The 12,777-nt window shown below is 34.0% G+C and overlaps 1 protein-coding gene across 1 annotated transcript in view; it reads right to left on the reverse strand.

Moving 5' to 3' along the window:
• Nucleotides 1-12,777, reverse strand: part of Fam117b (family with sequence similarity 117 member B) — a 91,122-nt gene that overhangs the window by 23,369 nt on the left and 54,976 nt on the right. The window contains exons 2-4 of the mRNA XM_076865566.2: nt 12,249-12,400; nt 5,970-6,062; nt 4,083-4,196 (exon numbers count right to left, since the gene is read on the reverse strand). Coding sequence (XP_076721681.2) covers nt 4,083-4,196; nt 5,970-6,062; nt 12,249-12,400 — 359 coding nt within the window. The remainder of the gene's footprint in view (nt 1-4,082; nt 4,197-5,969; nt 6,063-12,248; nt 12,401-12,777) is intronic.

A 12,777-nucleotide genomic window follows, 5' to 3' on the forward strand; every position in this document is an offset into this window, starting at 1 on the left:
ACTGGAATTCTGAACTGCATTTCCCTGTTGCCAAATTATATTGATCACCTTTTTCACATGCTTATTGACTGTGTATCTTCCTTGGTGAACTCTCTGTTTGGATACTTTCTCCATTTTTAAATTAGATTGTTTGTCTTTTTATTATTGAGTTGCAATAGTTCTTTATATATTCTAGATAACACTTCTTTATTAGATAAATGATTTGTAAATATTTCCCCCTGTCTTTTCATTTTCTTTCTGATGTTCTTTGAGGCACAAAAAAGTTTTCAATGAAGGTCAATATTATGGTTTGGATGTGAGGTGTTCCCTAAAACCTCCTGCTAATGCAGGAATATTTAAGGTGAAATGATTAGAACATGATAACTGTGACTTGACCAGTCCATTCTAGTTTGAATGGACTAACTGGGTGGTAACTAAGCAGATGTGGCATGGCTGGAGGAGGAAGGCCATTGGGGACATGACCTGTAAGGGTGCATCTTCCCTCTGGCCCCTTCCTCCCTATCTCACTACCTGTTCCCCCTTCCCCTTCTCTCTGCTTCCTGACCCTGCCATGAGCTGACAGTTCTTCTCTGCTGGGTCCTTCCCCCATGATGTTGCTGCCATTTCACCCTGGGTCCAGAGCAGTATAGTTGGCCATCTATGGACTGACACCTCGGAAACTTTCATTCCCAAATAAACTTTCCATTCTCTTAGTCATTCTTTTTGGGTGTTTTTGACCACAGTGATGAAAATGCTGACTAAGACAACCAATTTATCTACTTTTTCTTTACTTACTTGTGCTTTTGGTGTCATACCTAAGAAACCATTGCTTAATCCAACATCACAAACATTTTTGCTTGTTTTCTTCTAAGAGCTTTTAGTTTTAGCTCTTACATTTAGGTCTTTGATCTATTTTGAGTTACTTTTGTAACTGGTATTGAGGCAGATATTTAAAATTGTACGTAAAGGCTAGAACTGTTCTCCTATTCTCAAAATTCTGAGGTCTGAATGTGTAGCTCAGAATCCCAATTCCAGCTCATGTGATCTTGGACAAGATACCCGATCTCTCTTGGCATTGATATTCTAATCTGTAAACTGGAGATACAATCCAAAAGATGAGACTTAAACACCTACACTACATACAAGCACTGAAAAGAGTGCTTGCCATTCAGTAGGCAGTTCAACAGAGTTCAACTATTTTTTATCACCTTCTAAATATCACTTAAGTTTATCTGTTTTCACTAGTTTCAAAATTTCTACCTTACTTGAGGTCACCAACATTTCTTACTTGGATTACTAAGTCCTATTCTTAAATGGTTTCCTCACCTCTAAACTTATCCTTCTGCAAATTCATTCTTTACTCTGAACCTATAATGACCATTATAAAATGCATATTTGATCATGTGTCCAACTTCTATATTTCAAAAAATGGTCTGCTGGTGTCCCAAAGATGAAGTCCCAATGTGTTAACAACCAGGACATGAAGCCTTTTAGGTTTGGCTATTTACTTCTCCAACTTCATCTTTTACTACTACCCCTAACCAGGACCAAGACTACTTCTAGTTTTAGAACATTGGCTAATTCCTACTTATCTTTCAGGAATCAGCTAGACAACACTTTCTCTGAGAAGCCATTCTCAGTCCACTCTAAACCCTATTAACACACAATCTTCTAATTAACTATTTCCTTATCTCTCTCCAATGAGACTTGATGAGGACGTGACAGTATTTCTTTATCTCTATATTCCCTAATGAGTACTACAGTACCAGTCATAGATAAATATTTAATAAATGCAGGGTGAATGGATGAATGGTCTTGAAAGTACACATTAATCTACGCTTTTGCACTAGAAAGAAAAGCTACTAAAACAAAGCCATATCTATAACTCAATTGAAAATTTTTTCATGTTTATAGTTTTGAGAGGTTTAATTAAACATGAATACCAGGTGTCATAACTATTGAAATGCATATGTGTCCTATTTGTGGTAAGAGGTCAAGATGCTTGATGTGTCAAGTGTGCAAAATTCAAGGTAGATAAATTTATTTTTCAAGTTGCTGTATTTTCTAGGCTTTACATTTTCTGCAAAGGCATGTTTTTGAATTAACATGTATTTCTTGTATGCTTTAATATCACTTATTAATAAAAAAATTCAAGTTTCAAGGAAAAAAGTTTTGGACAGTTTTAAGAAATTATTAACTATAGTGAAACTTAATTCACTTAAAAACTTATTAACTCCTATTAACACCCCTTAATTCAATGAAATTTCATCTTAATCTTTACTTGGAGTAAAAATATAGACTGGGTTGCTTTACCTTTCTGAAATACATACCAAGTTATTTTTGGATGAATTAGAGGGAGGGGAAGGATGGATCTGTGAAACCATCTAAGTCTTCAGTCTCTTGAGGGTGAAGAGGTGTGGTTTTTAATTAATATTCCAATTTTGATAATAATTAGTCAATATAAATTTTTCACATATTTTGAAAAGTTTACATTTCTGCTTCTTCAGAAATAAACCCAGTTTGTGTAGGTTTTTAAATGTGTTAATGTCTAATTATGTGTGTTTATCTCCCCAGTACTAGGGATTGAACCCAAGGGTGCTCTACCACTGAGCTATATCCTCATCCCTTTTTATTTTGAGAGATTTTTTTCACCAAGTTGCCCAGGCTGATCTCAAACTTATGACTCTTCTGTCTTTGCCTCCCAAGTAGCTGGGATTTTGTGTCCCCAGTCCCAGCTTAAAATATCTTTTTAAAAAAATTTTTTAGTTGTAGATGAATACAATACCTTTATTTTTAAGTGGTGCTGAGAATTGAACCCAGTGCCTCACACATGCTAGGCAATTGGTCTACTACTGAGCCACACCCCCAGCCCCTTAAAATATCTTATATATGGAATAAAGTTACCAATCAGCCTATAAATTTGCAAAAAATAAAAATTGACCACTATATTAATATTTTAAGACAAAAAATATTAAAATATATATATATACCGTTACTCATACTTTCTACTGCGAACAATCCACATATACTTAGCAATCCTTAGAAACTCATCCCATAAAAGTGGTTGGCAAACTTTTCCTATAAAGTACCAAGCAATAAATATTTTAGGTTTTGTGAGCCAGCTAGTCTGTTAAAACTACTCAATGATATTGTACCAAGAAAGGAGTCATAGACAATATACAAATAATGAACATGGCTTTGTTTCAATAAAACCTTATTTACAAAAAACAGGTGGTTGACCACTTGGTTTGCAAGCCATAGTTTGCCAATTCCAGTCCTAAAAAATGATATGAAAGGGCTGGGGATGTGGCTCTAGCGACAGCATGCTTGCGGCCCGGGTTCGATCCTCAGCACCACATACAAACAAAGATGTTGTGTCCGCCGAAAACTAAAAAATAAATGTTAAAATTCTCTCTCTCTAAAAAAAAAAAAAAAAAATGATATGAAAGTTGCAGAACTAAAAGCTGTCTAGTTTCCAGGGTCTACTACCTTACTATTGAGAAAGAAAATTGAATCTAGTCTCCTTCATTCCCAACCCTTCACTTTAAAAGATTCAATCATGGGACCTGAAATGAACTTGCTCATGTCCTGCCAAAAGACTCCAGCCAATTTCAATTCAGTCAAAAAGAAGTGTTCCCTGACCAAGCCATCAAAAGTAGTTCATGGGGCTGTATGTAAGGAATTAAAGTGGTCAAAGGATTTTCCTTTCCAAAAGACTTCATGATACAGGTATTATTATTCCCAATCTTCAGATGAGGAAACTGAAATTTAGAAAGGATAAGCTACTCATCATCTAGGGTTTTTGTTCCATAACCAGTGGTAATGTCTCTGCATTATTCTGCCTCCAACATAGTGAATCAGTAAAGACCAAACTATGGCAAATCAAAATATATAATCAGCCTTTAGAAGTCAGATCTTACACTACAAGAAAAAATCATTTTTGTAAACTTAATATTGTTTTCTTTTATAAAGATTGTCAAGTCAGTATTTAAATTATTGTTTTAAACATGTTTTGGATATTTTTGCTTTAAATAATCACCTTCAAAGTAACAAATAACCAGAACAAATTTCTTTTCTGGATTCTGTGGTTTCTGTGCTCCTACCTGACTCTGGTTAATAGCTGCATGGTTGCCATGGAATGGAGACTGTCTTTCTTTATCTCGATGATGCCGACTGCTGTGTTTACTTCTCTGCAACTGCTGGCGTAATTTTGCAATCTGAAAAAGAGAAAAACAAGTATACCAGAGTGATTCCACACTAAGTAAAAATATATCCTTGCTTAATAAGAACCAGTAAAACTATCCTTAGTAAGTAATTTGAACATTAAAAACCAGATTGCAATATCCAATTTCTTGTACAATTTTTATACATACACACAATTCATTTCTTTTAAAAAGAAACAGAACATGGGCTGGGGTTGTGGCTCAGCGATAGAGCGCTCACTTAACATGTGCAGGGCCCTGAGTTTGATCCTCAGCACCACATAAAAATAAATAAATAGGGCTGGGATTGTGGCTCAGCGGTAGTGCGCTTGCCTAGCACATGTGAGGAGCTAGGTTCGATCCTCAGCACCACATAAAAATAAACAAATAAAATAAAGGTTTAAAATAAATAAATAAATAAAGGTACTGTGTCCAACTACAACTGAAAAATAGATATTAAAAAAAGAAAAAGAACTATATTCACACATTGTTCTCAGTCTTCAAGCTTCCTGAGTACTAAGCAAATAAATTTTCAGCACCAAATAAATTACAGCTTTAAGAATTCAAAAATAGGGGCTGGGGATGTGGCTCAAGCGGTAGCGTGCTCGCCTGGCATGCGTGCCGCCCGGGTTCGATCCTGAGAACCACATACAAACAAAGATGTTGTGTCCGCTGAAAACTGAAAAATAAATATTGAAATTTAAAAAAAAAAAAAAAAAAACTCAAAAATAACAGCAATTATTCTCTCATTGCTCTTACCATAAGTCAACTTGGATTCAGAATTCTTTACTAAATACCTAACTTTTAATGGCTCCAAAAATTAAGTAGCATTTAAAGATCTAGTCAAGCCATGAAATGTATTCATAGATATAATCTTTAAATAATCAATGCAATTTCAATGATTATCCTCTGACTGAATTTTTCTTTCATTTACACATTATGTGTAAAATGCAAATGTTATTAATTATAGGCAAAGAAAACAGTAATCACAGCATAGAACCTTAATCAACTGGGTTAAACTGAATTATTAAATTTCAGAAACATTACAGAAAAATAACAAACATGAATTTGCTTATCATTATAATTTATAAATCTGATGTTTACACTGTATTGACACTTATGGACTCTCCTACCAAAAAAAAAAAAAAAAAAAGTTCTCTCATAATCAGGTAAGTAATGTGTATTCTTCCCTATTCAAATCTTTATCCAAGCCAGGCACGGTGGTACATGCCCACAATCCCAGCAGCTCAGGAAACTGAGGCAGGAGGATCAAGAGTTCAAAACCTGCCTCAGCAACTTATCGAGATCTTAAGCAACTCAGTGAGAGCTTGTCTCTAAATAAAATACAAAAAAAGGGCTGGGGATGTGGCTCAGTGGTTAAGTGCCCCTGGGTTCAATCCCCAGTACCAAAAAACAACCATCAACAATCAATATCCAATCAATACAATTACTTTTTCTGTTGTTCTCTCTCAATTAAAAAAAAAAATCCATGAAAAATGACAAATTAGGGGCTGGGGATGTGGCTGAAGCCGTAGCGCGCTCGCCTGGCATGCGTGTGGCCCGGGTTCGATTCTCAGCACCACATACAAACAAAGATGTTGTGCCCGCCGATAACTAAAAAATAAATATTAAAAAATTCTCTCTCCCTCTCTCTCTCTCTCTCACTCTCTTTAAAAAAAAGAAAAGAAAGAAAAGAAAAGAAAAATGACAAATTGTTGCTGCCTACAACTTCAAAGAACTAGCCAAATGAAAGATAAAATTTCCAGTTTCTTGGAACACCTTCCTGACCTCCTTAAGTTGATCCGTACTGCCCCAGGATGCTGAGCGTTTGTGAGATCCTTTCTTCTTTTCAGAGTACTCTTCAGCCCATGCACTCTCTGTCTATAATGGAAAAAAAGAGGTGTGGAGAGCATTTTAACAAAAATCACTTAATAACAATGCATGTCACATTTTTTTCTACTACAAAATACATTCTTCTTACCAAAAAAAAAAAAATAAATAAGATATTAGAAAGCATTTAAAATACCACAAAGTACCCACAATTCTCCCAGCACCAATTATATTTAGCATATTTCATTTTTATTACTGTTTCCAATAACTTATTCATATACTATTATTATTACAGATTTATTGAACAAAGTATAGATACATGCTAATAACTGCTAATCTTCCGCTCTTCTTAAGTGCTAGGCACTATGTTTTCTTATGCCTTATCTGATTTAATACATGTACAGATTTCTAGAAGTTTTGCAGATAAGAAAACTGACAATGGGGGGGTTAGATAAGTTGCCTATCTCACAGATTGAAGTGGGAGAGCCAAGAAATAAACCTGGCTCCAGAGCTCACAATCTTAATCTTTATACTGTCTACTCTTGCTTTAGAAATGTACAGAGAATAGCTTCAAAAATGTTCTTTAGGGGGCTGGGGTTGTGGCTCAGAGAAAAAGCGCTCACCCAGCATGTGTGAGGCACTGAGTTCGATTCCCAGCACTACATAAAAATTAAATAAAGGTATTGTGTCCACCTACTAAAAAAATGTTTTAAAGAAAAATGTTCTTTAGGTTATACTAAATCTGGAATTTGAAAATAATGTATCAGAAATGTAAAATGATAAATCATGAATTCTTGGCACACGAAAATATGCTTTGCTAGACACACTGGCATATGCTTGTATTACCAGGTGTTTGGGTAGCTAAGGTGGGAAGATCATTTGAGGCCACAAGTTCAAGACTAGCCTGGCAACAGAACAAGACCCCATCTCCAAATAAATAAAAATAAATTGCAGGGGCCATGGTTTAAAAAAAAAAAAATTAAAAGAAAAAATACTCAACATCATGAATAATAAGAGATATGCAAGTTAAAACTTTAGCAAAACTGGGCAATTTGATAACAAACTCTCCTATATTGCTGGTGGGAGTGCACCTTCAAGGTTAGTGCAGCCTTCATGAATGGAGATTTTGGCAACTGTTATTAAGGTTATAAATACACATACTGCTTGACAACTTGGTAATTTATCCTGCAAACATATGAAATATACATTTTTAAAAAAATATTTTTTCAGTTGTAGATGGACACAATATCTTTATCTATTTATTTGAGCTACAGCCCCAGCCCCATGAAATATTCATTTTAATGTGCAAAATGACATATTCATATGATTCCTTACAGCAGTGTTCTTGAAAGACTGAAATAATATAAATACATTGAATTTATTTAGACTTCACTAAATAAATTGTAGCGTATCTTTACAATAGATTTGTAGCTATAAAAAATAAGTAAGAAAATTCACAATGTAAAAATGTTAAACAATCTCCAGATACAGTTAAGAAAAGCCTTAAGGCTCAGTATGGTCTGTATAGCAATTGCCTTTATATGGGACAGCTAGAAGAATATGTTATCTCTGGAAGAAAATACATGGTAACCAAAGAAACTGATTATCAGAGGCTGCCCTATGAAAGGAAGATTCTTCACTATAGACCCCTCTGGACCACTTTAATTTCGTACTACATAAACATATATAACCCATTCAAATCAACAAGTAGTACTAAAAAAATTTTACTCACAGTTTTAGGTATCCTTTACCTCAACCTACCAATTACTAATTATAAAATGGTCTAGTTTCAAACAAAGACATAAAGAATAAATTTTCCAAAATCAAGAAATTATTTTCCTTAACATAAATTCCTAAATATAAATTATATTCCTGGATTATGTTCCAAGCCCAAGCTTGGATCCCTTTGTAACTAAGAGGACTCCATTCTGACAACAAACCTTAAAAACCCAATCAGAGGGCTGGGGTTGTGATTCAGCGGTAGAGCGCTCGTCTAGCATGTGCGATGCCCTGGGTTCACCCTCAGCACCACATAAAATAAATAAATTTTAAAAAGGTATTGGGCTGGGGATGTGCTCAAGCGGTAGCGCGCTCACCTGGCATGCAGGGGGGCGCTGGGTTCGATCCTCAGCACCACATAAAAAAAAATAAAATAAAGATGTTGTGTCTACCGAAAACTAAAAAATAAATATTAAAAAAATTCTCTCTCTCTCTCTCTAAAAAAAAAAAAAAGGCATTGCATCCAACTTCAAATAAAAAATAAAAATATTAAAAAAAAAAAATCAGAAGAAAGGACTGCAATTCAGTCAACTGCCCACTACTACTGAATGCCCTGTTCCATCCTAAACTCCACTTTCAGTTCAGGATTATCAATTGATAAGTCATCCCAGGGGTAGTAACTCTTATTGTGCTTTATGATTTTTCATGTGAGGGTCCACTGGCTCTGTAGTCAGTTGTTAAAACACCCGTCACAAACACCAATTCATGTAGGGTGGGGTGCTGTATAGCTATAAACCTGGTGACACAAGAGAATCTCAAGTTCAATGCCAGCCTTGGCAACTTAGTGAGAACCTGTCATAGAGTAAAAAATACAAAGGGCTAGGGATGTGGCTTAGTGGTTAAGTGCCCGTGGATTTAATTGAAAGTATCAAACTAAAACCAAAATCAAGGTAATGAATGATCTTAATACTAGAAATTGTTTAATTTTAAATCATTCTTGATAAAATACAGCACAGTATGCATGGTTCATATATTGATGTTAAACACGTTTAAGTCCCATCCACCTCAGTTATATGTCTCTGTAATCTTAGACAAATTACTTATCATATAGGATGACTTTTAATTTCTCCATTTTATAAACAGGAATAACAATCTATCTACTAAAGTAATAGGTGAATTAAAGAAGTTAATATATGAAAAAGGTTTAATTTTTAAGCCCAATGCCAAGGACAAAATATTCAATAAGTGTTAGCTGCAATTTTCATTCTATTATGTCAAGTATTCAAACTTTTTTTTTCTTTTTTAATCTCTTATGGTCATGGAAATATGATAAAAAATGGCTGAGTCATAATTTCACTTAAAAACAGGATAGAAACAGTAATTTTCACTTTATAAAAATATTTTTGTGAGTTCTAATCAAATGTAAGTGATAACAGGAATTATAAACATTAAGTGGGAAGAAACAAAGCCTGATTCTTGAATGTAGTCTATGGGCTTGCATCTGAGTGAGAGATGAAGCAAAGAGGGCAAAGCAAGAATAGGAAACTATTCTCCACATATAAATGTCCATATTAATTTTACACTTAAAATTTCCATATTAATTTTTATAATTTTTTATAAAATAAAAAAAAAACTCTCATTTTAATTGGTGCATAATAACTACACAGAAAAGTGAGTTTCATTGACTCATATTCATACATGTACATAATTTTCACATATATCACTATATTAACTTTGTGCTAAAAATGATCATGAAGAACTACTTTGTGGATATAGTTCCAAATTCAAGAATTGTGTGCTTAAACAACTGTTTGCATATACTTGCATCTAGGGTTTAATAGTTTCATATTTAACATGGGTCTTATTTGCTAAGTTTCTCAAATAGAGCTTGGGGGAAAGAAGTTGGCTTATGCTTCTTTATATAAAAAGGAGGGAAAAAACCTTAAAGAAAAGGGAGAATCACTATAGATAGAATAACCCTTAATACATTAATTAAAAAACAAGGTTGAAGAAGACCGTATAAAATATTGTACTTTATATGTGTAAAGAAAATCATCTGGGCTGGGGTTATGGCTCAGTAGCAGAGTCCTTGCCTAGCATGTATGAGGCCCTAGGTTTGATCCTCAGCACCACATAAAAATAAAGGTATTGTGTCTATCCACAACTAAAAATTAAAAAAAGAAAAGAAAAGAAAAGAAAATCACCTTTTCCTTTTTTTTTTTAATTCTACCATTTTTGCAATCTAAAAAAAAATAAATAACTGAAGGATCATCAAAGAATACTAAAACTGACAGGTAAAAAGTTAGTAGGGAACAGGATATTCATGTGCCAAAAATTATCCCACAAACTACTTGCTAATTGCAAAAGGAAAAAGTTCATTTACAAATGTGTACGATAATTCATTTTTAAAACCCCAATATTATTAAGAAAAAAGTATTAGAATGTGCTGCTCTTAGATTAAAGAAGATCAAAGAAAAATAAAATACGATGTATAAATTTTGGATTGGATCCTACTTTAAAAACAAAAACAAACAAAACAAGGTCTGGAAACAGGCCTCTTAGAATTCTAGGCTTACCCAAGAAAGCTACTGAGCGGTAACAACAGAACTTATTCTGAGGTCAATGGAATTAAGTCTGGGGAAAAAAATTTAACATTTTCCTTTCCTCCTAGTATTATATTCTTTCAGCCAATGGAAGGAGGTTTTATTAAAAACAGCAACTGTTACTCAAATAATAATAATTTAAAAACAAAAATAGTTCCATCGCTTCAGTTTTTCCTTAACATCAAGATTTTAATTTTTGGTGTTACTTTTACTTTTATCTAGCAAACACTGTTTTTTTTTTTTTTTTTTTTTCCTGCAATAAAGTCCAGATTTTTCTTGCAATAAAAGAAACAATCCCTATCTGGGTATAGTGGCGCATGTCTATAATCCCAGCGGCTCAGGAGACTGAGGCAGGAGGATCGCTAGTTCAGAGCTAACCTCAAAAATGGAGAGGTACTAAGCAACCCAGTGAGATCCTGTCTCTAAATAAAATACAAAATACAGCTGGGGGTGTGGCTCTGAGTTCAACCCCAGGTACCAAAACAAAATAAAACAACCACCCCTAAACAAGTTTGTAGATTTATAAATAACTATCTTCAATAATTTGACTTTGCATTAGTTTCTAATTTACCAAATATTTAATTTTAGTAGGTTTTAACTATACGCCACCTTATAAAGTTTCTGAACACAGATCTTTTCCACAAATTTGAAAAGCCAATCCATAAATTTCAAAAATAAAGCAATCTTATAAAATATGGAAATCAACCTGCAACAGTGAAAAGAAAGCCTCTGAGACATGAAAATTCTAAGAGAAAATAAGAATTTTAAAAGCAAAAGATGACTGGTGTATGCCATAATAAATAGGAAAGAAATCACAATCACATACTCAAGATAAACAACCTATTAGATAAATAAGCCTGAGGTAAGGAAGTTGGAAAAAGAATTGTAGATGGATATAATATTGTAGGTGGATAGTTTTTTTCCCTGGTTATACAAAGTTATCCAACTGTCTTCTGTCCTGTTATTTTTTGTATTGGAATTAAACTCAGGCTATTGCACATTAACTTGTTCCTTTTTGTTGCTTATTTTTGTATATTTAAGTTGGATAACCTCTATATAACTTGTTTTTATTAATATTGGGAAAGTATCTGAACTCGACAGAAGATATACAAAGAGCTAAAAAGCACATACAAAGGTGCTCAACAAACCAGGAGTGGTGTAATCCCAGTAGCTTGGGAGACTGAGGGAGGAAGATCACCAAGTTCAAAGCTAGCCTCAGCAACTTAGTGAGGCTATGCCTCAAAATAAAATATATATATATATATATATTTAAAAAAGAAGGGGGCACTGGGAATGTGGCTCATGGTTAAGCGCCCCTAGGGTTCAATCCCTGGTATCAAAAAACAACAACAACAAAAAAACAGTGTTCAACATCATTAATCATATACAAAACACAAATCAAAACTGCTTCACACCAATTAGGAGACTATAATAATATTTTTAAAGGGAAAATAAAAAGTGCTGGTAAAGATGTAGAGAAACTAAATCCCAAGTGTTTCTGGTGCATCTAACGTGAAAACAATCTGACAGTTCCTCTAAAAGGTAAACGTTTATTGTAAAAATAGTAACGAATTGCTATATGACCCAGTAATTCCACTCCTAGGTATAGAATAAAAGAAACTGATCCTTAAACTAGGAATGGAACCACCAAATGACCCAACTATCTCATTGCTTGGTATATATCCAAAAGAGCTAAAATCAGCACACTACAGGGATACAGTCACATCAATGTTTAAAACAAAACAATTCAAAACAGCCAAGTTATGGAACCAATCTAGGTGTCCTTTTGATAAGCCTCTCAGGAAATCCTATTATACACAAATGTTTTAGGAATTTGTACAAAGGGTAGAACAAATAATTTGAGAAATGACTTTCAGAGTGAAACACTTCAAGATAAGAATTATAATAAACCTACCTGTGTAGCTTTGTCCCTCATGCAAGGTGCAGCTTGCCCATGACTGTCACGAGGCCAGTGCCCAGCTAGGTATGGAGCTGCAAGTGTATCCAGGGAAGAAGTGCGACGGATAATACTGGAGGGGCTTGAGGAAGGAGGTCGCGTTTTGTCACCTAGATTTAAAAAATATATGTTTATTTTAAAAATAGCTTCGGAAGAAAACAAGTTATATAGAAGTTATCCAACTTAAATATACAAAAATAAACAACAAAAAGGAACAAGTTAATGTGCAATAGCCTGGGTTTAATTCCAATACAAAAAAATAACAGGGCAAAAGATAGTTGGATAACTTTGTGTAACCAGGGGAAAAAACTATCCATCTACAATTCTATATCTAGCTATATATTATTCAAAAGCAAGGATGAAACATTAATTCTCAGATGACTAACAAGATTTAAAAAGCAAAGATACCCTCTGAAAAATATTACTTTTTAAAGAAAGGTACCACCAAAAGAAGAAGATCGAAAAGATCAGATCAGGGTTTAAGAAG

Source organism: Callospermophilus lateralis, chromosome 9, assembly GCF_048772815.1.
Source record: "Callospermophilus lateralis isolate mCalLat2 chromosome 9, mCalLat2.hap1, whole genome shotgun sequence".
NCBI lineage: Eukaryota > Metazoa > Chordata > Mammalia > Rodentia > Sciuridae > Callospermophilus > Callospermophilus lateralis.